The following is a 24,486-nucleotide window of genomic DNA, read 5'->3' as shown; positions in this document are numbered from 1 at the left end:
ACAATAAAATCACCTAACAACGAAAAAAGAAAAGCTAATTTAGAGATAATTTTTCTCCATATCCACCACTATCTTCACCACCACTATTACATTCAACCGTCAAGTAAATACCAAGTTAAAATTATGCAACTTGCATTCATGGACTTAAAGGAAGCTCACGTTTTCAATGTAGGCAACATAGTCTGCAGCTGCATATAAGACACTTGTACATCTACAATAATATGTAGTCTATTTTAAGGGAGGGCTTTTACAGTACCTGGTATAACATTAAACCCATGAATAAAGCCTAATGAATTAGAAACGGGAAAAAATAAAGATCGAAGGTGAGTGATAGGAAATTGGCCAAGTTAGAAATATTGTAAAAGAAGCCAACCAGTTCTTCGGGAATATAAAACTGAATGAATATCGATTATTGATGATATAAATGACCTCTAAATCTTGGTTGCATAATCGATTTTCAATACATTAATATAACTTTTTGGATGTTCGATTCGGTTTGAATATTTGTCCTTGGATTTTCATTAACGGGATCTTTCATACTAATTATTTTTCGGTTGATCGCAGATTAATTAGTATACTTAATCTAGGGTTTAAAAAATTTTAATGGTTTTTTTATTAGTAAGGAAGAAGAAGATAAATAATAATGGTAATAATTATGGTCATAGTTAATTTGACATTTTATGGATGGTAAATAGGATAAATCAAAATGGAAAGGTAGATTAATTCTAGAAATTGTGAAGGGGATGGGAAATAGGAAAAGTGGGGGTAGGAAATAAGGAAAACCAAAAATATACATCTACAACTGGAGTTTTAAAACTCTTTGCTAAACATCGTAGAAAGTTCTATGTTTTACAATTGGTTTTAAAGGAAGAATTGTCGTATATCATCACTACCAACCCTTAGGACCAAGGGGTTGCGCTAAGAAAACAAACGGCAACTCCTTAAGAAAAAGAGTTGTGACGATATTTAGCTATAAAAACTTTGTTCCATAAAGGTAGTGACTTAGCATATCACAATTCTCACAAGAATTGTTGAAGAACACAAAAATATGATAATGAAAAATAGTGTTAGAGAGGAGATTCGAACATGAACCTACTGCATGGAAGTCTAGCTTATCAACCATCCTTACAATTCACAAGTTTTGATTTTTTTTTGTGTTTTTTTTAATAAAAAGGTATAACAACACTTATAAGAGTTGTTGAAGTAAAAATATAGAATGTTGGAAAATGAGGTTGGGGGGATTTGATCCTCAGCCTCCTGCATGGAAGTCAACACCACTAACCATACCCCAAGTGTGTGGAGTGTTATGAAATTATCTCTGAAAGATATACTTTAGACCATGAGGTATTACATATCTCGCCCCCAATTGATGGTCATCCACGTTGAAGTGATACGCAACTCTCCCCCAGAAGACATTGATTGTCATGCTGCTTAATGCTCGCACAAGGATGTACTTCCTTGTTACATTTCGATCGCGCATAAAATGAAGTTGAAGGTATCTTCTATCTGGAATGCGAGCAGAATTGAAATGTGTGCATCTCCTTATGAGAAAATTCTCGCCACATCGTAGATTTCCCATTGAACAAAAGTATGCAGTATTAGATAAAAATATGTGAAAATATTGAAATTGTATATGCACCGTATTAAAAGCGTTATTGTGTGAGATACGATGTCATACTGGAGAAGACGGTTCGAGCATCTCGGCTCTGTAACAGTGGCTATACCAGTTGAATCAAAACTGGACTGTAGATGGTTGGCGCGGAACTGGATATAAGCAGCTGTGATCAGCTGGACTATAACTGTTGTCAGGAAACCGGACTGAAACCGAATAATGGCTTCATTTATGTCGCGGCCCCAATCTCAAAAAAAAAAGTTCTCTAATCGTTGAAATTCCACCCTCATGATGTTGGAAATCGATATGCGATCGTAATGAGCCGAAAATCACTCAATTCGGACGTACGATGAAGAAGTTTTCGAACAAACAAAATTGCATGTGGAGTAAGTCGGGGTGAATAGATTGTTGTCGGGGTATAAGTGGTGCAACTTATACTGAATTGGCCGCAAGTATCTAATGTGGAAGCTCGTACGGAAAGAAGTTATCTGGCACCGGTTGAGGCCCGATATTAACATGTTAATGATGTGATCCATTTTTTCAATGACTTTTCTCGGTGAGCGCCTAGCTCCAAAAATGTTGATGATGTGATTGCTCCAAAAATATTCTTCTCCAAATATAAAAATTTTACCTTCATGATATAGGATATTGAAATACGATCGCAACGATCCAAAAATCACCCAGTTCGGATGTGGGATGAATAAGATATCAAAGAAACAAATTTGATAACCAAGTCCAAGAAAATAGTGTAATTCGCTAAGCCCACGGTGAGGGGTGATAATATCCTCAAGGCAAAGCAAATGGGACTGGAACATCTATGCGTGTATGGCTTGGCTTAACTGTTTAGCTCGGCGGCTCGGCTTGGCTTGCAGGCTCGGCTTGGTGGCTAGGTGGGGCACAAATATCCGTCAGTTGCAAGAGTGCAGGGTGGAAACGTCAGTGGCCGCCAGATTGATCGCATCGTCGCCGGATGATGACGTCATCGATGACGTTGCAGTGACAACGTCCCGATGACCTGCTGACGTAACGCCGTCACCTCTGGACAACGTAATTGGTTGTTTCTCTGACGGTGTTATAACGGCTTTGACGATGTTTATTATGCTAATGTCACTGCCTAGCTGACTGCTGACTTTTCCTATTCTGCTTACGTGGCAAAGCTGACTTGGCAGATGTCTGCTGACGTGGCGTGATGACGTGACCTCCGATGACATGGTATGCTGACGTGGCATATTCCTGGGACAATTTGATGATGTGGCACTCTATGATGACGTGGTGGACAATGACTGGACTAGTTATTGACGTGGTGGATGTAGACTAGACCAACTTGATGACGTGGAAGATCATCTTGATGACGTGGCGGTCGATGAATGGACCGGTTTATGATGTGGCATATGCTGACTGGACCAAGCTGCTGATGTGGGTGACAGTTTCTTAACGTGGGTGAAATTTACGACTGACGTAGGTGACGGAACAACTGACTTGGGTGAGCTAAACCTCTGGCGTGGGTGGACAAGACCTGATGGGTGAGTCAACCTTCTGACTTGGGTGAACGCCACCTAACGTGGGTGAAAAGTCTCTGACGAGGGTTAACGGAAGCCTGGCATGGGTGATCGAAAACTAACGTGGGTGAAGATGTTTAGCCGCCGGACATGGCCGCTGGCCTTCACTGTTTATAACTTTCAGCATTAGACAGTTGTTCTTGACTTTCAGCAACTGTTACTTTCTTGACTTTCAGCAACTGATGGTTGTCTTCTACCTTTAGAAACTGTTACTTCCTTGACTTTCAGCAACTGATGGTTGTTTTAGGCATTCTGCAACTGGTTCTTGTTTTTGACCTTCAACAACTATTTTCTTAAAACATTTTTCCAACGATTTCGGGAATGGCTACCAAGCAAGGCCGCGGGGCATTTTTTTCCGAAACCTTTCGTAGCGCTTTCCTCGAGCTGTGGTCTTTCCTTTTGAACCTTTTGTAACAGTTCGTCAACTTTTGTGTTTTCTTATAGATTTTTACAACAGTTTTGGTAACTGGTAACGCCTGGAATTGATGTTCCATAATGAAGGAAAGCGTTTCACCGTTACTCCCTGTATTTACTAACCTCCTCATTCGTATGACACTGTCTTGTAACGGGCGTAGTGCACACCGCACTCTGTAAACCGCCAAACCAATACCCTAATGAGCATCCCCCAGTTTGTGACATGTGTCGCTGTATCGAGTGTTTTCGTGGAAAACATGTAGCATGTTGTTGTTGTTTGGCAAGTTGAGCTTGGGAGACTTGCCGTCTCGGTGGTGACCCTCGACGGACGAGATTTGCATCTTGAGAGGAAAAGTAGTTGTTCATTATTGCAACCCTTCGTTTAGTAGCTAGCGGCATGAAAGCATGGCCGGCATGGCTTTGACATGGTTAGGCGTGGCCAAGCTTGGATTTTGGCATAGTTTAGGCGCGGCCAAGAACTAGGGTTTTGGCATAGTTTAGGCGCGGCCAAAATTAGGGTTTGGCGTTGGGCCAAAGGTCGCCCTGCGTTAGATGGTGACCATGGACGGCTAATATCTTCATCTTAAACGGAAGGGTGGACGTTGATTGTCGCAACCCTTCGTTTTGGAAGCTAACGGCATAGAGAAGGCCTAGTATGGTTTTGTCACAGCGGTGCGGCTGGCATGGTTGGCATGCCTTGGTGCGGAGATGTGGATGGCATGACATTGGCACATGTGAAGCGCCGGCATGGTTGGTATGCTTTGGGCTCGGAGATGTAGCGCGGCATGCCGTTGGCACATGCGGCATGGTTGGCATGCCTTGGCGCGGAAAGGTTGCACGACATGCCATTGGCACATGTGGCATGGTTGGCATGCCTTGGCGTGGAGATGCGGCTGACATGGCATGCCATTGGCACATGCGGCACGGTAGGCATGCCTTGGCGCAGAACGGTTTCAAGGTATGGCATTGGCACATTTGGTGCGGCTGGCATGGTTTAGGAGTGGCTAAGCAAGGATTTTGGCATAGTTTAGGCGCGGCCAAAAACTAGGGTTTTGGCATAGTATGGGCGCGGCCAAAATTGGGGATTGGCCTCGGGCCAAAGGTTACGACGCGTTAGCTGGCAACCTTGGACGGCTAAGATTTGACTCTTAGATGGAATGGTGGCCGTTGATTTTTGCAACCCTTCGTTTTGGAAGCCGTGAAGGAAAGGCCGGTCATGGCATGATTTAGGCATGGCCAAGCTAGGATTTTGGCATAGTTTAGGCGCGGCCAAAAAATAGGGTTTTGGCACAGTTTGGGCGCGGCCAAAATTAGGGCTTGACGTTAGGCCAAAAGTTACCACGCATTAGCTGGCGACCTTGAACGGCTAAGATTTTCATCTTAGATGGAAGGGTGGCCTTTGATTGTTGCAACTCTTTGTTTTGGCGGCCGTGAAGGAAAGGCTGGTCATGGCATGATTTAGGCGGGGCCGAGCTAGGATTTTGGCATAGTTTAGGCGCAGCCAAAAATTTGGGTTTTAGCATAGTTTGGGCGCGGCCAAAATTAAGGCTTGACGTTGGGCCAAAGGTAACCGCGCGTTAGCTGGCGACCTTGGACGGCTAAGATTTGCATCTTAGATAGAAGGGTGGTCGTTGATTGTTGCAACCCTTCGTTTTGGAAGCCAGCGGCATGTAGTAGGGCCGACATGGCTTTGGGATGGAGACGTAGCTGGCATGGTTTTCCATTGGCACGGTGGCGCGGCTGGCATGGTTGGCATGCCTTGGCGCGGAGACGTGGATGGCATTGTTTCCACGGTGGCGCGGATGGCATGGTAAGCATGCCTTGGCGCGGAGACGTGGCTGATATGGTTTGCCATTGGCACGGTGGCACGGCTGGCATGGTTGGCATGCCTTGGAACGGAGACGTGGATGGCATGGTTTGCCATTGGCACGGTGGCGCGGTTATCATGGTTGGCATGCCTTGGCACGGAGACGTGGCTGACATGGTTTGCCATTGGAACGGTGGCGCGGCTGGCATGGTTGGCATGCCTTGGTGCGAGACGTGGCTGGCATGGTTTGCCATTGGCACGGAGGCGCGGCTGGCATGGTTGGGATGCCTTGGGCGGAGACGTGGCTGGCATGGTTTGCCATTGGCACGGAGGCGCGCTGGCATGGTTGGGATGCCTTGGCGCGGAGACGTGGCTGGCATGGTTTGCCATTACCACGGTGGCGCGGCTGGCATGGTTGGAATGCCTTGGCGCGGAGACGTGGCTAGCATGGTTTTCCATTGGCACGGTAGCGCTGCTGGCATGGTTAGCATTCCTTGGCGCGGAGACGTGGCTGGCATGGTTTTCCATTGGCACGGAGACGCGGATGGCATGGTTGGCATGCCTTGGAGCGGAGACGTAGCTGGCATAGTGGCGCGGATGGCATGGTTTGCATTGGCACGGAGGCGCGGCTGGCATGGTTGGCATGGTTTGCATGCCTTGGCGCGGAGACGTAGATGTCATGGTTTGCCATTGGCACGTGTGGTGTGAGAATTAGGGTTTGGTATGAAAATGATGTCAGTCAATACTAAGGTTTAGTCGTGGAACATGACAAAAAAAGGTACCATGGGAATTCTTACGTAGGCATGTTGAATGATTCAATAAATGCGCTAGTGGACGTAGTGACGTCATGTCAGATGTAAGGTTTTACAATTTTAACCCTAAGCTAAAAACCACCACCAACATTAAGTCCCCTCCTTAGCTCGGAACATGAGCATTGTTGCGAGGTAAGCATAAGATAGTGATAGGCAAGGAAAAAATCGAAATGGCAAGTCATAAAAAGATGGTCAGGAAGACCCGGCTAACCTTTTTCGAGAGGTAAGGAGGATTCTTGGTTCTTGTGTTGGCGGCCTTGTGTAATTTCTACTCGTGGTGTTGTTGGCTAGATCGTGAAGTGGTGATATGTAGACTATCAACTTGGCTTAGTCCCACGTCATCTGTGCTGGGCTAGGGGACACAAAGGTGCTGGCTTAGCGAGTTGTTGGTGTTGCTCGGCTCGGAATAGGAGCCGTCAGTGTAGTATTTGCTTGGAATTGAGTCTCCATCGTAGTATTGGCTTGGAATGGAGCCTCCAGTCTAGTATTTGCTTGGAATGGAGCCTCCATCGTAGTATTGGCTTGGAATGGAGCCGGCGTCAGCGTAGTATTGGCGTGGAATGGGGGTGTTAGCGTAGTTGGCGTGGGCGTTGGCTTGGGATTTGGCTTGGGCGCTGGCTCAATGTGGCGCGGGCGTTGGCACGGACTTGGCATGGTGCGGATTGCTCAACATGGTGTTGGCTTGGCATGGCGCGTGTTGTTGGCACGGTGAGGCAAGGCATGGCGCAGACTGTTTTCACGGTGGTGGCTTGTCTTCGCGGGACCGATTGCCTCTTTTCCTTACTTAACTCAAAATGGAAGTACCTTCCTTATTCAAAGTCCAAAGTGTCACGCCTATAAAATGGGTCGGCCTCTCCCTTTTATTTCACACCTTTGTTCCTACGTCCTGGCCGCGCGGTAGCAATAAAGTGAGCAAGTGTATCTCAGGTATGTCTTCCAGCGTTTCCTCTTCAATTTGTTTTTCTTGTTTTCTTGTGTTGGTGCAAACCCTAGCCATAGGTGTACCTTTCATGAACTTGTAGAAATATTGTTCTTCTGTATTGGTGTGAACCCTAGCCGTAGATAACTTTCCATGATTTTGTAGAAATATTTTGGCTCGAATACCATAGTAATGTTGGCCACCTTAATTATTACGCAAAGTAGGCATGCATGGGCAGGTAACTTTCACCCATTCCTTCCCCACGAAAACCTAGTTTCTAAGGTTTCTTCCCTTTCCTTGGTGTGGCCGTACGTATAGTTTCCGCGGCGGAGCATGCTTTCTTGGTCGGGTGCGTACTTTCCGTGGCAAGGTACGGCTTCGAAAGGAGTGTGCTTTGGCTTCGTAGGGTTTGGTAGTCTCCATTTATTCGGTTATGCATGTTATGACTTTGCAACCAAAACAAGTTGGTTCGCGTCTAAAATGGATTCTCCATTGCTGAAAAAATAGCTTTCATGCACCTTTTAGTAACTTCCATTTGTTTTGTTTCCAGTGTAGTTACCTCGATAATGAAAGTGTAAGAAACTTCCGTTAGGATGTCTCTTGAGAAAAGTATTGTTGTACCAAAACACGTTGGAAACTCCAAACCAAACACGGATGATGAATTCTTCACGATGTCTTCTTCCACAGCTAGGAGAAATCATCCCAAGTATGTGTCGATTCTTCTGACCGGTTCAGAAGATGAAAGCAGGACCCGATCGGTTCGACCAGAGGGTGTAATACGGTTCTGTCTCCACAGAGGAGAGTATTCTGCTTCCCCTATTGACTTTAAAAATAGTGTGAGTCCATTGAGTTCTTTCGATAAATGGATGTGATTCATAATAAGCCAAGACTGTGCAAGAGCTAGCTTGACCGGGGCGCAAATCATTGATGTTGTCGCGGCCTCTGCAACTCTTCAAGTTAGGAAAGATATCCCGGGTCTAGTTGCTTTCATCTCCAGGTGGTGTCCAGGTACTCACGCGGACGTATGTAGGTGGGGAGAAATGACTATCTCCTTAGAAAGTGTAGCCGTTTTACTGAATCTTCCCATAACAGGAAACCTCGATATCAAGTTATCAGAAGATGAAGAAGAGGCACGCACCGCTCTGCTTGCGAAGTCGAAAGGGTTCGTTCGGAAAGAAAATGAGACGAGGTGTTTCTACAGCTGGTGGGTGTCTCAATGGTTTCCCGATGAGTTGGAGCTGTATTAAAAGAATAGTACACTTCATGTTGCGACATTCTTGGCTCTTTGGTTATCCAGAGATATTTTCGATGATGGCACTGGTAGGAAGGAGATAAGACCGGAACTTATCAAGCTTTCCATGAAATTAACGAAAGGCGTCGTTCTACCCATTGGCGGCTTGTTTTTTGGTTCTTTGTACACACACTTAGATCATTCGGTTGCAGACATGCGCGCTTCAAATGGCTACATGAAAGTGGACTCGTATGTCCATGCCGCTTTCCTCCAGGCATGGTTATGGGATCATTTCGAGATATACGCTCCTAAACCATTGGCTTCACTTCTAGAGGCTTGCGGCGGTTCGAGGATACTTCGATGGTCGAATAAGCGCCCAGGAGCCAGTTCAAACCTGGTTGATTTTCTCGACAATTCGTACGCGGTCAACTTTCTCCCGTGATCCCCGGTGTGCTATGAGTGTTGGAGAGGTTGTATTCATGCGAAGTTGCGTGCCTAGTTGTATACCGTCTTTATTTCGAGGATCGTTCCATGTAGTCTCTTTCAATATTGATCGGGCAACTCGACATATGGGATTTGACCAAGGAGTCCCTCTTGATCGTCAGCCGGTTACTTCAAAGAATCCGTTTCCCACCGTTATCGACGCCAGTGCCCTTACGCCGGGTAAGAGGCTCCCCTTCTTTCCCTTGGAAATAAACCCGTCGACGACTTCCAAGTATAATCCGTTATGACAGGATGAGTTCCTTGCTATCCAAGGTTTCGTGAATAATACAGTGGAGAATAACCGCGGTAAACCCTCCCCTGAGGTTTTGGCAAAGCACCCGCTGTTGAGGGATCCTTCTTCAACTAATTGAAAGTCCCCTAGTCGGGATGCAGACATTCCCCAAGCGAAGGAACGAAGGTCAAAGAAACGTATAGGTGGTTTTCGGTCAGGTCTGACAGATCCAGCGGCTCTCGTGACTTTCAGCTCTTCCAATATCCGGGTATGCGTCCTCTTATCCCCGGCTTAGCTGGATTATGTAAATCTTCATTTCATTTCTGAATTTCCGTCTTGGCGCTTTGTTCAAGGTCTCAGCACTGTGAACGCATTTACCGAACTCGCGCGTCGTCAGAAAGCGGCACCTCTTGAGGCGGAGGGTGGCAATGCTGAACTTGCACGTCGTCAGAAGGCGATACTTCTTGAGGCGGAGGGTGGAAATGCTGAACTTGCACGTCGTCAGAAGGTGGCACTTATTGAGGAAGGAGCTGGCAATGTTGAACCTTCCCACGGTGAAGAGGAGTCCGAAAAGGAGGAAAGCTCTGAATTTGAATCTCGTGATGACGAGAATAGCTCTTCCGACAGCAGTGTTGAGTCTTCTTCTGAAAGCAGATCAGTGAGTCTTCTGCGCATCTTTCTTTCTTCCTCTTCCCTTTTTTTTTTGAAGTGTCTAACTCGTGACATTACAGGAAGGATTCGCTTATGGAGATGGCCCTGAAGTGAAGGCTCGTGGAGATACAGTTCTACCTCTAACCACGGAAGCTACATCTGGCAATATGGAGACGGAGGTTGATCAAGCTCAAAGTGTTGTTGCGACTCAAATAATAGAGAGCATTCCCGTGTCTGCAGGCACAATTGTAGTTGGGAATCTCTTGCTCGTCACTGGTTCAGTTTTTGGCGCCACTTTTGATCCTCCATACTTGGTTCCTTATTCGGATCATGTGTTGATCGGGGGCTTCACCGTGCCAGCCAAATATGAAACACTATATGCCAATATATAGGAAAGGTACGGACACATTTTCACAACCAAAAAGGTCACTAGTCAGTTTGCGCTAGCCAAACGTGTGGAGGAGCTTTATCTTCGATTGATGATATGTGCAAAGTGACTGGCCGCACCGTTTCTGAGGACGTGATTAGAAGTTGGATGTTTCATCGTGATATGTGCGTAGACCATGATTTCAACGTCTCCTAGTTTGTCGAAGGCTTTGCTGAGATTGAAAAGTTGAAATCCATAGCGGTCGAAGGCCCTTTTGCGGATGAAATCACACGGCAGGAGGCGGAAATCGAAAGGCTGTCCAGGAATCTGAATCTGAAAAGGGAGGCTCTCGAAAGCGCGAGGGAGGATTTTTCCAAGAAGAGCAGGCCGTTACTGGATAGTTTTCCTTAAATGCACTCCTGTCTTCTGAACTTCTTTATTTAGGTTTTTTTTTTTTGAAAGGCAGATGAAACGCCTGATTTATGGTTTTGGTTTGAATTGATAGATAACTGTTATCTATGAGGGTTTTGGATTACTCTTTTTGAATGAATTGTTTTAGAATAATGTTGTCTTGGTTACGATTGCAAGTGACGCAAACATCCCAGGAAAACCATAGAACCGTGAGTGTTGCATGTCGGTAGAGAGTATGAGATGAGACATAACAGGGCTATCGGTTTTATCATTCCCGTGAAAAATTGAAGTAGTAAACCATGTATTTTGTCTAGGCAAGACTTACTCGGGTTTTTCGGATCTCTTGACGAAAAATGAATCTTCCGGGTGTAAGTCCAAGTTTTGTGTGAAGCACCGCGGTGATTGTGGAAAGTCCCCAGTCGTCCCTGAGTCACCTGATAACCGAGTCGTCGATACCTGGGCGAATCGTTTGCTTCTATCATATTTGAAGTCCCCGGTCACCTCTTGTCGTGTCATGACTGGTAACTGAGTCGTCGATCCCCGAGCAGATCATTTGCTTCTACCACCTTGATGTCTGGGTTGAAGTATGAGATTGGGAGTTGGAAATCGATATTGTAACCGAGAGATTAATCTCCCATTGTGGTCGCCAATTGTTTGAGGGTGAAAACAGTTTCTGCTGGTTTCGGTAATTTCATGTGTTGGTTGTGAGAAACGAGTCTAAACCCTAAACAATGTACTGCAAGGGAGTACTTTATATTCGAAAGATCAATCTGTACAAATCCGTCCTAAACCAAGAAATGGACGTTCCAGACTTGCTTCGGTCAAAAAGTTAAGGAGAAGGGTTGGTTTTGGGGAGGGAAGCGAAGAGAGTGTTGAGACCAGAATAGTTGATTCTGGAAGAGTAGTTTTTTTTGACTTGTATCAGAAAGCATAAGCTAACATATAGGAAAGCTAACAGGTGATTTATGAGTGTTGTATGATGCTGACCAAAACTTGTCGTTCGGTAGTAATAGGTAAGACCTATTTATGCAAGTCGAAGTGAAACGTACTCTGATCTCGTAAGAAATGGAAACGGATGAGTAAATGGGAGGAGGTGGTAACTGGTAACTCCTGGAATTGATGTTCCATAATGAAGGAAAGCGTTTCACCATTACTCCCTGTATTTACTAACCGCCTCATTCTTATGACACTGTCTTGTAACGGGCGTAGTGTACTCCGCATACTGTAAACCGCCAAAACAATACTCTAATGAGCATCCCCCATTTTGTGACATGTGTTGATGTCTCGAGTGTTTTCGTGGAAAACATGTAGCATGTTGTTGTTGTTTGGCAAGTTGATCTTGGGAGACTTGCTGGCTCGGTGGTGACCTTCGACGGTCAAGATTTGCATCTTGAGAGGAAAGGTAGCCGTTGATTATTACAACCCTTCGTTTGGTATCCAGCGGCATGAAAGCATGGCCGGCATGTCTTTGACATGGTTAGGCGTGGCCAAGCTTGGATTTTGGCATAGTTTAGGCGCGGCCAAGAACTAGGGTTTTGGCATAGTTTGAGCGTGTCCAAAATTAGGGCTTGGCGTTGGGACAAAGGTCGCCACGCGTTAGCTGGTGACCTTGGACGGCTAAGATCTGCATCTTAAATGAAAGGGTGGTCGTTGATTGTCGAAAACCTTTGTTTTGGCATCCAACGACATGGAAAAAGGCTGGCATGGCTTTGGCACAGCGGTGCGGCTGGCATGGTTGGCATGCCTTGGCGCGGAGATGTGGCTGGCATGCCATTGGCACATGTGGAGCGCCGGCATGGTTGGTATGCTTTGGGCACGGAGATCTGGCGCGACATGTCATTGGCACATGTGGCATGGCTGACATGCCTTGGCGCGGAAAGGTTGCACGGCATGCCATGGCGAGATGCGGCTAACACGGCATGCCATTGGCACATACGACACGGTTGGCATGCCTTGGCACGGAAAGGTTGCACGGCATGCCATTGGCACATGTGGTGCGGCTGGCATGGTTTAGGCGTGGCTAAGCTAGGATTTTGGCATAGTATAGGGGCGGCCAAAAACTAGGGTTTTGGCATAGTTTTGGCGCAGCCAAAATTGGGGCTTGGCGTTAGGCCAAAGGTTACCACGCGTTAGCTGGCGACCTTGGACGGCTAAGATTTGCATCTCAGGTGAAAGGGTGGCCGTTGATTGTTGCAACCCATCGTTTTGGTAGTCGTGAAAGAAAGGCCGGTCATGGCATGATTTGGGCGTGGTCAAGCTAAGATTTTGGCATAGTTTAGGCGCGACCAAAAACTAGGGTTTTGGCATAGTTTGGGCGAGACGAAAATTAAGGATTGACGTTGGGCGAAAAGTTACCACGCGTTAGCAGGCAACCTTGAACGGCTAATATTTGCATCTTAGATGGAAGGGTGGCCGTTTATTGTTGCAACCTTTCGTTTTGGCAGCCGTGAAGGAAAAGTCGGTCATGGCATTATTTAGGCATGGCCAAGCTAGGATTTTTGCATAGTTTAGGCGCGGCCAAAAATTAGGGTTTTGACATAGTTTGGGGGCGGCCAAAATTAGGGCTTGACGTTGGGCCAAAGGTTACCACGCGTTAGCTGGCGACCTTGGACGGCTAAGATTTGCATGTTAGATGGAAGGGTAGTAGTTGATTGTTGCAACCCTTTGTTTTGGCATCCAGAGTAGGTCCGACATGGCTTTGGCATGGAGACGTAGCTGGAATGGTATTCTATTGGCACGGTGGCGCGGCTGGCATGGTTGGCATGCCTTGGCGCGGAGACGTGGATGGAATGGTTTGCCATTGGAATGGTGGCGCGGCTGGCATGGTTGGCATGCCTTGGCGCGGAGACGTGGCTTGCATGGTTTTCCATTGGCAAGGTGGCGCGGCTGGCATGGTTGGCATGAGTTGGCGCGGAGACGTGGCTGGCACGGTGTCGCGGCTGGCATGGTTGGCATGCCTTGGAGCGGAGACGTGGCTGGCACGGTGTCGCGGCTGGCATGGTTCGCATGCCTTGGCGAGAAGACGTAGCGGCCATGGTTTTCCATGGCAAGGTGGCGCGGCTGGCATGGTTGGCATGCCTTTGCGCGGAGATGTGGTTGTCATGGTTTTCCATTGGCACAGAAGCGCGACTGGCATGGTTGGCATGGCTTGGCGCGGAGACGTGGCTGGCATGGTTTTCCATTGGCACGGAGGCGCGGCTGGCATGGTTGGCATGCCTTGGCGCGGAGACGTGGCTGGCATGGTTTTCCATTGGCACGTGTGGTGTGAGAATTAGGGTTTGGTGTGAAGCCGATGTCGGTCAATACTAAGGGTTCTGTCATGGAACATGACAAAAAAAGGTACCCTGGTAATTCTTACGTAGGCATGTTGAATGATTCAATAAATGCGCTAGTGGCCGTAGTGACGTCATGTCAGATGTAAGGTTTTACGATTTTAATCCTAAGCTAAAAACCACCATCAACACCCACATGCCTGGAATTAATTCTGCATGAAACTGCCCTACATGTCTCCTGGAATCTATTCAACATGAAACTGCCATGCATGTCTCCTAGAATCAATTCTGCATGAAACTTCCCGGCATGCCTCCTGGAATCAATTCAGCATGAACTTCCTTGCATGCCTCCCTATATTAATTCTGCATGCCTCATTTCTACTGTTTGACTGTGACTGTCAAGCTTTGAATGGTATGACCCGCTGGCATACTTGCTTGACGGGAAACCTGGTTAGAGACTGGATGGATGGCGACATGGATGCAAACTGGCTGATAGCACGATTAGCGGCAAGGCTGGAAACTAGTTGGCAGCACTGGTGGAGATCTGGATAGAAACTGGCTGGCTGCACTGCTGGCAATCTGGATGGAGGACTTCGCCTGTGCTCAAGGTTGGCAAACATGGCCGGGGGACATGCCCGGGAACTGGTTGGGAGCATCGCTGGAAATATGGATGAGAACTGGCTAGAAGTGCAACGGCAACTTGACTTCGATAGTTGACCAACGGTTGACTTTTACCATTGACTTTGACAGTCGTTTACTTTGACCATTGATCGGTCACTGACTTTGACCGTCCGTTGACTTTGACCATTGGCCGGCCATTGAATTTATGTAATACTGGGAAAGATGGTGGGATGCATCGGTTGACTGGTTAGGATGCCATCTGAACAGTGGCCCAGTTAACATTCTGGCACAATATATGGCAATTTACTCATGGTACAAGTAACGTGTATGACGATTTTCTTCTTAAATATGGATTCTGGATGTGCTATTTATAACAAACTTCTACTGCAGTGCATATTACTTACTACAGTATTTTATATGCAGCCGTATGATGGGGGATTTCTATTGCACTGCAGACATGGAAAGGTATGGCAACATGACCTAACAGTCAACCTCCTTTTCCTATTTTTTGTTTCTGGCCGTAGCTTAATGATTAAGTAGTATCCATTTTCTGATAAGTTTTCCTTGGCATGAACAACAGCATAGGACGGACTGTGTTATTGGTTGTTTGAGGAAAATGCAGAACTGGTGTTTTCCTGTTGTACTTGAAGAGTACCAACGATTTGTAGGTGCTAAATCTATGCCAACTGATATGAAGTTCATTGAAAACTATGACACTTTACGTCTGAGCCAGTGCCTCTATGATATCATCTACCTCTATGTTTCCCATGATCGTCGTTCGGTATCACGTCTAAGCCAGTGCCTCACGTCTAAGCTAGACTACCATACTGGAATGCGTATCCTATTGCCACATTTGTAAGGGAGGCCCATATCTGCGTTTTACGATTTATATGATATTTTTAGTCATGTTAAAAGAATCTATCATTTTTTTTTTATTTCGTTGCAGAACACACTTTCATACAAGGTGATTTGAATTAATTAGGTAATGTAATTGGAGTGGCAGGTCTTAAATGAATGTAAATGTGTTACACTGGCAGGTTAATGTGAATGTGAAATACTTTAGGCAATTCGGTTTCAGTTATAAATTTTTATTTTCAAAATAGTTATATGCACACAACTTCTAATAAGAGTTGTGTTCCATATTTCAACTACACAAACCAGAGGTTGGGAAAGAATGTCTTTACGACATAACTAGGTGCTGTCCAACATAGTTCTATAACTCTAACATGTCGTCCAAATATTATTCATAATAGTAATAAGAGTTGTTACATATTACTACAATACACATCCTAGGTTGTCTAAGATAGTCCTTCAACTTATACAAGTGTTGTGTTACATATTTCTAAGGTACGTATTCTTTTTTGTGTAAAATGGTCCTACAACACAAGCAAGAGTTGTGTTAGGCTTTCAAAAAAAATCAAAAGAGAATCACAACTTTGGAAAAATATTGTCGAACGATGAATCAAATCACCCTTTACAACTCTTAGTCAAGGGGTACTACAACTCTAATCTGTAGTCGTTGATAGACACATTTTTGTGTCTACGTTGTCCTTAATTTCATGTATTGTTGGTACTCGATTTTTGTACTTATTATGGTATTTTATGTGTTTTTAGGTATTTTTGGAAATAAACATTCTTGGAAAAATCGGCTCGAGAAGTCGTCTAAAGCACCGGAAGGAACATGTTATTCATACTCTCACTTGTGGATAAGGGGCGCCCAAATGATAAGGGGTACCCAAAGGATATTTGCACCCAAGCAGCTGAACAGAGACACCTCTCATGGCATCTTCTATTCGCACCCCAGGACCGGATAGGGGGCACCCATCTTCTTCTTCACGGGAAAGATATTTGGCTGGAAAAGAAATCTCAACTGTGTGAGATTCTGGTCATGATATTATGAGGATATTTGTGTCTTTAAGACATGGTTATCTTCTTACCATGACAGTAAGATTTTGTACGTGTCTTGAATGGAAGGAAATCGTATACTTTTGGATATTTTCGAAAACAGGGAAGGAATTATTCATGGAATTAATTGAAGATATTCTCTTCATTATTTGGATCAATTAAATGAGAAGATTTGGATATACCATACAACTCAGAAGACGTGTGAAAATGGAGAGGAAATATTCCCGTGAAATACTTTCATTAACTGCAAAGATCTTTTGGAGTAATTGAGATGATTGTCGACCTAAGATTGACTTCACAATATAAATAAGAGTGTCTTGGGTATCAGTGAGAGATGGAGAGTTTGGGGATCGTTTAGAGCAAACCCGGTTTAATCATTATTCAACTGCTGAATTACCAAGATACAAGATACTTTAGGCTTTGGGGAATTTTTCTCAAACTTTTGTTGCTGATTGGTAGCCTACCGGTCTCAAACAAGTTTCATCCCTGTAAATTTGAACTCAGGGGAATTTCAATCATTCCCTCAATTTTGGTTTCCTCCTTAAATTTCTTATTCTCTTGTTATCTTGACGGGAAATTCTTTTTAGTTTTGTTGGGCCCTAAATCTTGAAATTACTGTCCCGGACTGCTCAAGGGATTGGGCCTAAACTATTTTTAACTAGAGATAGGGGTGTGAAAAAAATCCGGAACCGCGGATTTCATCTGCAACCTTCCGCAAAATTAAGGGTGAAAACCAATCCGCAAGTGTATGTGGACCAGACACGGGTGAGTTCTCTAATCCGTAAAGTTTAGCGGTTTAGTTACGGTTGGTTTTGTAAATCCACGGATTCATCCGCACCGTAGGATAGTAAGTAAGGTTCCCCATTGATATAGAGTATGAGACCCTCCTCTGAACTCCCTGTTTACTCTGTGTTCGAAAATCCAAATTACAGCACCAACGATAAAAAAGAAAGCCCCAGTTGTTACCCAGAGCTTCCACTCCAATGGCTCGAGAAATATCCATGTATCCTTGCTGATATGTTTTTGCACTAGCACAACCATTGATACACCTACTTCAGCATATGGTAACGTAAAATCAACAATCTCTGATCGATTGGCTGTAATACTAACATCTCCATCTACGACATCAAAATTCTGTTAAGAAGAATACAAGTATAAATTATGAAAATAATATTAATATAACTGTTTGAAAAGAATCTTTTGGGAAAAGATAAAATAACCTGAGCATTCACTTGATACACAAGATCATCATAACTTCCAGCTATTCTTCCTTTGCTATTCTGATAAGGAATGAGGTCATAGACTACAGCATATGGAAGCATTTCCAATGCAGCTTTAAACACATCTGTGCAATAACCATTGACTTCATACCCCATAAAACTACTAGAATTCTTTTCTAGCTTCACGAACTCACTAAAACCATCTTTTACTGGAACTCCAAGTCTTAACCTTTTCGCGTTAGTTAGAATTATTCCAATTATTTTTTTTATGACTAAATCCGCGGTTATCCGCATCCGGTTCGTATCATCCGCTGATCCGCGGATGTGAAAACCGCGGGTGATTGAACCGGACACGGTTTGATTTTCCAAATCCGTAACTTTGACGAATTGGACGCGGGTGACCCCTAATCCGCAACCATCCGTCCATTGCACACCCCTAACTAGAGATCACTTAGAACGATTTTTTAGGGAGCATGGTTTTTGCTTTTTTCTTGGACCATGGTCTTATTAGGCCAACCTCCCTATACTTATAAGGGGTGTCCTAAAGTTAGGTAAATACACATTTACCTTTTATTTTAAATTTAAATTAAAACTAACTTAATAACTATAAAAATCTAATCATATACATCTAATCTACATGAATTTATTAACCAAAACCAAAATCAAAAACAAAAACAGGAGGGAATCGAAATTTTTTAGTTTTGAAAAAAAAAATTATTCTCTTCTTCTTCTTTCTTTCCCTGACGTTCCTCGTTCGATTGAAAAACCCATCAATCTTTTTAATTCGTTTTTTGATTGGGAAAATTGAGTAGAAATCATCAAAATAATGTTTAAATGGAAGTTAAAGTGCCATGTTCGGTTAGGAATAGTTTTAAAAAAACTAGTTTTGTCACCGAACATTCTGAAACCAAGAACACGAAGAACACTTCGGTTATCACGAATTTAACCGAAGAAAACTAGTCCTGACATCCTGATTTTATCAGATACAAAGGCTCCATTCTCTCGAATGGATTTGTTCTTCCAAAAATCTCACTTTCATGATTGGTTTATAGTTCTTTTGGTGGGAATAGCTAAAGGTTTAGTAATAGCTTGGCATAATAATGTAGAACTAAAACTAGTTTTGTCCCTGGTAAATATGTGTCATTTAGAGGCGATAATAGGTGAAATGGATTGATGATTACTTTTATTTATGGTGTTATTGAAACTGATGAAAAAATTGGTCGATGGTTTTGTATCTTTAATATAGCGCAGCAAGTCAAAAAACTCTGAGTTTTAATAGGAGATTTGAATATTATCCTAGATGCGTGGAGAAAGCAATGTGTAAACTAGGAAAGCTAAAGCAGTAAATCTTTTGTTACATAAATTTTAGACTCGTTGGTCCTTCAACTCCCTGGATATGAAGGATCTCCTTTTACTTGGTCGAACAATAAAAAAGCAGAAGCAAATATTTATGAAAGGATCGACAGAGAATTAGTCTCTTACTAATGGGTTCAGAGCAAGGTATTGAAAGCGCGAAGCATTTTTCATTTTTCGGAAGCGATGCGTATGTCGAAGCGTGAAGCGTCGCTTCATGGTTGATGTTTGAAGCGGATGAGAATATAGAATTAGTTTCCTTAAATACCTTAACAATTTAAGGTGATTTATGAGAATATTGGTTAATTTAGATTTCAAGGAAATGATCACACGGTCGTAATCACGATTGGGATCGTAATAACCAATCCAAAGTTTCCCACTCATTTGAAACACAATATAGGATCAATATAGAATCTGAATGTCCCAATTCATCCTAACACTTCATTGAATAAGTAAAAAGTTTTACTTTTGCCCCATTCTCAAACCTATAAGGTAATTAAGGAAAAAATTCACGGTTATTTATGGAGAGATTTATGCAATCAGGATCATACAGAGTCCTCCACTCCACCTCTGAAACTATGAGAGGTAATTTAGGAAACAATATGATATGTTTTAAACACACATGTGTCCTATTTCACTACTCATGTGAAAGTTATAATTGTTTGCAAAAAGAATTCATAATATAAGATGTTGTGGCTACTCTTACAAAAATAAAACTCACAATTATATTATTACACATAAATTTTCCATGCAACACTTATGTAAACAGTAATCGTAGGAGTAGTATCAATTTCCAAAACGTTGAAAATCTTAATTATCCTGTTAACCGCAAATCGTGTAAATATTATGCAAAATCTTAATTACCTAAGGATATGCATGAGATAAATAAGGAAAGAACAACTCACGCTTATCATAATTATTCGAATTATGAGGATCATGCATAATCTTGCATTCAAAACTATGAAATATACCGACCCTATCAACAGTTTGTGCAATTAATACAAACAAATCCAAACGGATTTTACTTATTTCCGTGATATCATGTAATTAAACAAATTTATTCATAATCTTAATTGGGTAAATTGGTAAAACAAGAGATTTTTTAGGAAAGCATATATTTCTCACGGGTCCATATGTGAGATAGTTTACAAAAACTTAAATTCTTAGCCGTTTTCTTCATGACTACAAAATTGAAAATTAAGGAAACAACAGTCTACAGAATCCTTCATGATTTCACTAAGTCAACAGAATAAATAAGAATTTAATACCCATTCAATTAGGGAAATATTTATGAGATGTAATAACAAGATATCTTCATGTATGCATGAAATATTCATTCCCTGTTATTTCTCTAGTCTAACCGTATTTCACTATTTCACATAAATTAGGATAAGAGCTAATGAAGGAATAGAGATTTACTAAAGGCACCCAAGAAAACGTATAAGGAAAGACCCAGTCGGTCTAAAACAAAATTATCATTTTGCCTTTCAAACTAATCCGTTGATATGTTCTTGGTCCGGTAATCGATTGACACTTTCGAGTAGTACTTCTCGTACAATTTTTCGAGATCTATCCGAAGGTACTAATTTCGTATCTACATCGTTGTTAAATTAATTTATATTAATTAAATTTCGTCTCTAATTAATCGAGTCATTAGCGGTTTAATCGTCTCTTGACTGGTCTAATAGTGTTGATGAGCTTGAGGGTCTTTACAATTATTAAATAGAGATTGCATTATGTTGTGCCCAGAATTATTCGCAGTCATGTAGCTATTTATGTTGTTAGCTATGATGACACTGTTTTGACTTTTTTTTCTTAAAAGTGATTTACATCTCACTTTCCAGATATGCGAAACAATGACACTACATTAAACCTGCCAGTCTATTCCATATCCTTCTTTATCTGGATTTTCAAAGAAATTACTCGGCCATTTATGAAAGGAATTTGTGTCATTCCAAATGAACTGCATTTCAAAATTGAAGTGCATCCACACTTGGAAAGCAAAGTTACACTCAATAAATAAATGAGTTAGAGTTTCTTGGTCGTTCATACACAGCTTGCAATAGTATTTAGGCTTGGGATAATAGCTGGAACTCTCGTACTGTTAGGCAGTATCGAACGAGCCACTTTTCCAAAAAATTGTTTAACTGATAGAGTAGTATTTAATCTCCAAATATTGTTCGAATTCTGGTTTAGGTTACCTGACGAGGTTATAGGGTTATAAAGGGATTTCACAGAGAAGATGCATGTGATGTTTAGATTCCAATGTGGAGTATCTCTCTGTCCACATTAATTGGGATTCTAATTTCCTTGATCTTTTCAACCATATGATAATAAGAACATTTATTTATCTTGTCTACATCCCATTGTTTTGTCGGAGTAAGTAAATCACTTACTTTAACAAAGTTTTCAGTTTTCATGGGAGATTCAAAATGAGGGGGTTTGATGCCTAAGATCCAAAATATATCATGTGATTCGATTAATACTCAAGCTTAATTTATATCCAAAAAGATTAGAGTTTTTATAGTGACAATGCCAACGGCTTTGAGATTTCATATTCTTGACGTGTTTGTTGTGCTTATTTTAGAACCTTTAAGAAGTGGCTCAACTATTCCAAAAACCTATATATTGAGAATCCGTAAAAGAAAAGCTCATATTTTATAGCGTGTTTTATATACAAGGAACAACTGTCAGAACTGAAAATCTGAAGTAAAATTATTTTTCTTCATAAAAATTGAATTTGTTTACCAGTTAGAAGTCATTTTAAAATTTTATACTTAATTAACTTCTTACTTTTTGACTTTATAAATCAAAAATCGACATCTAAAATGACATTGAAACGGAAACTAATAGGGATACCAATTTGCTTGTGGGTTAACCAAAATTCATATGAGACAAATTGATACACACATACAAATTGGTACCCTCATTTGAGTTTCTCTAAGCTCATTGTTAGAGCTATCTGCGTAACAACTATAAAGTAGTTGCTTGACAAATACGTAAAGTGATTGCGTTATTTAAACAATTTGAAAATTTGAATGTAGGTACTATTTTACCATTTTAAATACCTAACGTGGATCTCAATATAATTTCAGATAAAGTCATTTAGTGATAACTCCAATGATCCTGTAAATCCAAATTTTCTTTGTGGCCCGGTTACAAATGGTAGGAAATTGTCACTTGAATTGGAATACTCAAGTGGATTATTCCCAACCATGAATTATAATTTGGGTTACTGAGGTTAAGTGCTGATTAGATGGATTTTAATTTTAAATTATTAACAGACACGATTCAAACGGTCAAAATCAAATCTGATGAGTAATAACTTTCACAATCCAAAGGTCTCACGGTTAAAATCAGCTAACCGTTGTGTCATTTACAACACACAAATGTAACCCATCTTTCTATACCCGATTCTTACACACGGAAGGAGAAGAACAGAACAGAGCTTTTAGCTTCGAGAAAACAGATTAGATTTGTGATTTTGTTCAAGGGATTTTGTGCTACATGATTGCGTTCAAATTGTTGAACATATTCAAGTACTGGGTTTTCTTCAATGAACACTGTTGCATCTAAGTTTTCATCCATGTTATATCAGTAACAGTGTAAATGGAATGTTAATGCTTAAAGCAAAGAGTCTGACTTGCAAATTACTTTTCTTTTTATCAGTTGTTTTATTTTATTTGTTTCTATCTTCTTAAATTTATTGCTATATCATTGTAATGGATTTGAATCAACCAATCTCAAAGTATTGGGGATATACTGTGGTTGGAACACAAAGTGCTTGTGTAATTGACTCAGTGAAAAGTCAGTGTGTGGAAACTTCAATCGGTGTTGTGTTGTTGCCAATTCGTATTCAGAAAATTGAATTCCAACACAGACCAATCCTTATCTTTACATTCAACTTCTTAGATGATAGAGTCCTAAATTTATTTGTTTGTTTCAATTCAACCTATAAAAGTTCATTACTTATCCTGTTTTATTAGATCCTCAAAGTTCATTCTATATTTCATTAATATTCTGTTGGTTCAAACACTCTGCAGATGTTAGTCGGTAAGTGATTTCTTTTTTTGTTTTTATGATAGGGAATATGAAGTCTCTTCCGTCGGATATTATGTTAGAGATACTTTCTCTGGTGCCACTTGAGTCTGTTTCTGAGTGCAAACTACTGTAGTATGCAAAAAGTGGAATACTCTCATCGTTAGCAGCGGGTCTCATTTCACCAAAATGCACTTCTGTCACCACCTTCACCAGCTCTATGATAATGATGGCACCAAAGATGATAATATTTTTGCTGAAGAGGAGGTTGGTCTTCTTTTTGCTCAAACCACCAATTGGGATACATCACTACTCTATGGAGGTAATTTTGTCGATGTCATCCATGTGAAATTCTCTACCAAAGAAAAGTTCAAAAAGGTCAGTCAACCTCCTTTGCATAATAATTTTTCATTCCCACACTTGGTTGGATCTTGCAACGGTTTAGTTTGTATATTTATACTCCATGACAAACTTAGGGATCCCATCTATATCTTTAATCCTATCACCAAAGAAGAGGTGTATCTTCCTGAACTAGTTGTAACAGAAAGAATGTGCAAAGGGACATCAAGTGGATTTGGGTACATCTCATCGACCAACCTGTATAAGATTGTTAGAATTTTCTACCCTTCCCATCCCCACAAGGGTCAGATCCAAGTATACACGCTTGGTAGTAGTTGTGGATGGAGAGACAAAGGTACAACTTCTATAAATATGGAAACTGGAATGGGAGGTATCCATGTCAATGGAATTATTTATTGGCTTGGGGTAGACAGCATTGGGTCCTTTGATTTGGCTGATGAGGAGTTTCGATTTGTCTCGGTACCTCCTTTTATGGTTGACTTGATGTCTGCATCCGAGGAACATTGTGGACTAACATCATTTGGAGGGTATTTGTGTTTTTATGACCATAGCCAGCATATGAAAATATGGTCCTATAAGAAAAAATGTGGTGATAAAAAGGAAAGTTGGTGCATGGAATTCGATATACAATATGAAGATGTGTTAGGCTCGGAAGTGATTGTGCTTATGCCATTGTTGCTCCCCAAGAACAATGAAATTATATTTTTAATGTAATTTTTCAGGGTACAAACGAAGTGTCCTAGTTATAGTTGTATGCAAGCAGGATAACTTTCATGATTCAGTAGATTTGCTTCTCCTTTGTTTTTGTTGTAGAGAACCTGTTGTGGTAAAGTCAGTTGGTTGTGTTGCTTCGATACCATCATGTTTCTCTCGGTGATGGTTTATGTTGACTTTCCTTACAATATCTAATCAATCTTTATCTTTGTTCCACAATTTCGGTTCTTATTGCATTCATTCATTTAGTTTTTTTTTTTTTTTTGAATTTCACCGAGGGGGTTTGTTGGTGTTGATATGCTATGGAATATTGTGCAGTTGTTAGGATCTGTAGTCTTTTGAATCAATTCCTGTAAGTGATGTTCATATCTTATATCTTATGCAAGCAATGGGCTCAAATTCTCTTGGATTTGTCGTCCTTCTTTCTTGTCAATTTGTATCCATGTGACCATGTCCAATTCCCCTTTTCCAGTTAACTACTATGTTTTGGTGGATACTAATGGTT

The 24,486-nt window shown here is 42.0% G+C and overlaps 1 protein-coding gene across 1 annotated transcript; it reads left to right on the top strand.

Annotated features, from left to right (window-relative positions):
* The first annotated feature begins 22,272 nt into the window (after positions 1–22,272).
* LOC113347701 (F-box protein At3g07870-like) lies at positions 22,273–24,192 on the top strand. Its single transcript, XM_026591376.1, has 2 exons — positions 22,273–22,408; positions 22,955–24,192. Exon 2 carries the CDS (start codon positions 23,097–23,099, stop codon positions 23,979–23,981), a length of 885 nt encoding a protein of 294 aa, XP_026447161.1. The 5' UTR covers positions 22,273–22,408; positions 22,955–23,096; the 3' UTR covers positions 23,982–24,192.
* The last annotated feature ends 294 nt before the right edge of the window (positions 24,193–24,486 follow it).

This window comes from Papaver somniferum, chromosome 2 (assembly GCF_003573695.1).
Source record: "Papaver somniferum cultivar HN1 chromosome 2, ASM357369v1, whole genome shotgun sequence".
In the NCBI taxonomy this organism is placed as follows: Eukaryota; Viridiplantae; Streptophyta; class Magnoliopsida; order Ranunculales; family Papaveraceae; genus Papaver; species Papaver somniferum.
The sequence above is the reverse complement of the archived record's forward strand: the minus strand, read 5'-3'. Positions and strand labels throughout refer to the sequence as shown.

What these genes read in the sequence shown, in the direction of transcription:
- LOC113347701 (XM_026591376.1), top strand. Translation starts at nt 23,097, where the DNA reads ATGCACTTCTGTCACCACCTTCACCAGCTCTATGATAATGATGGCACC.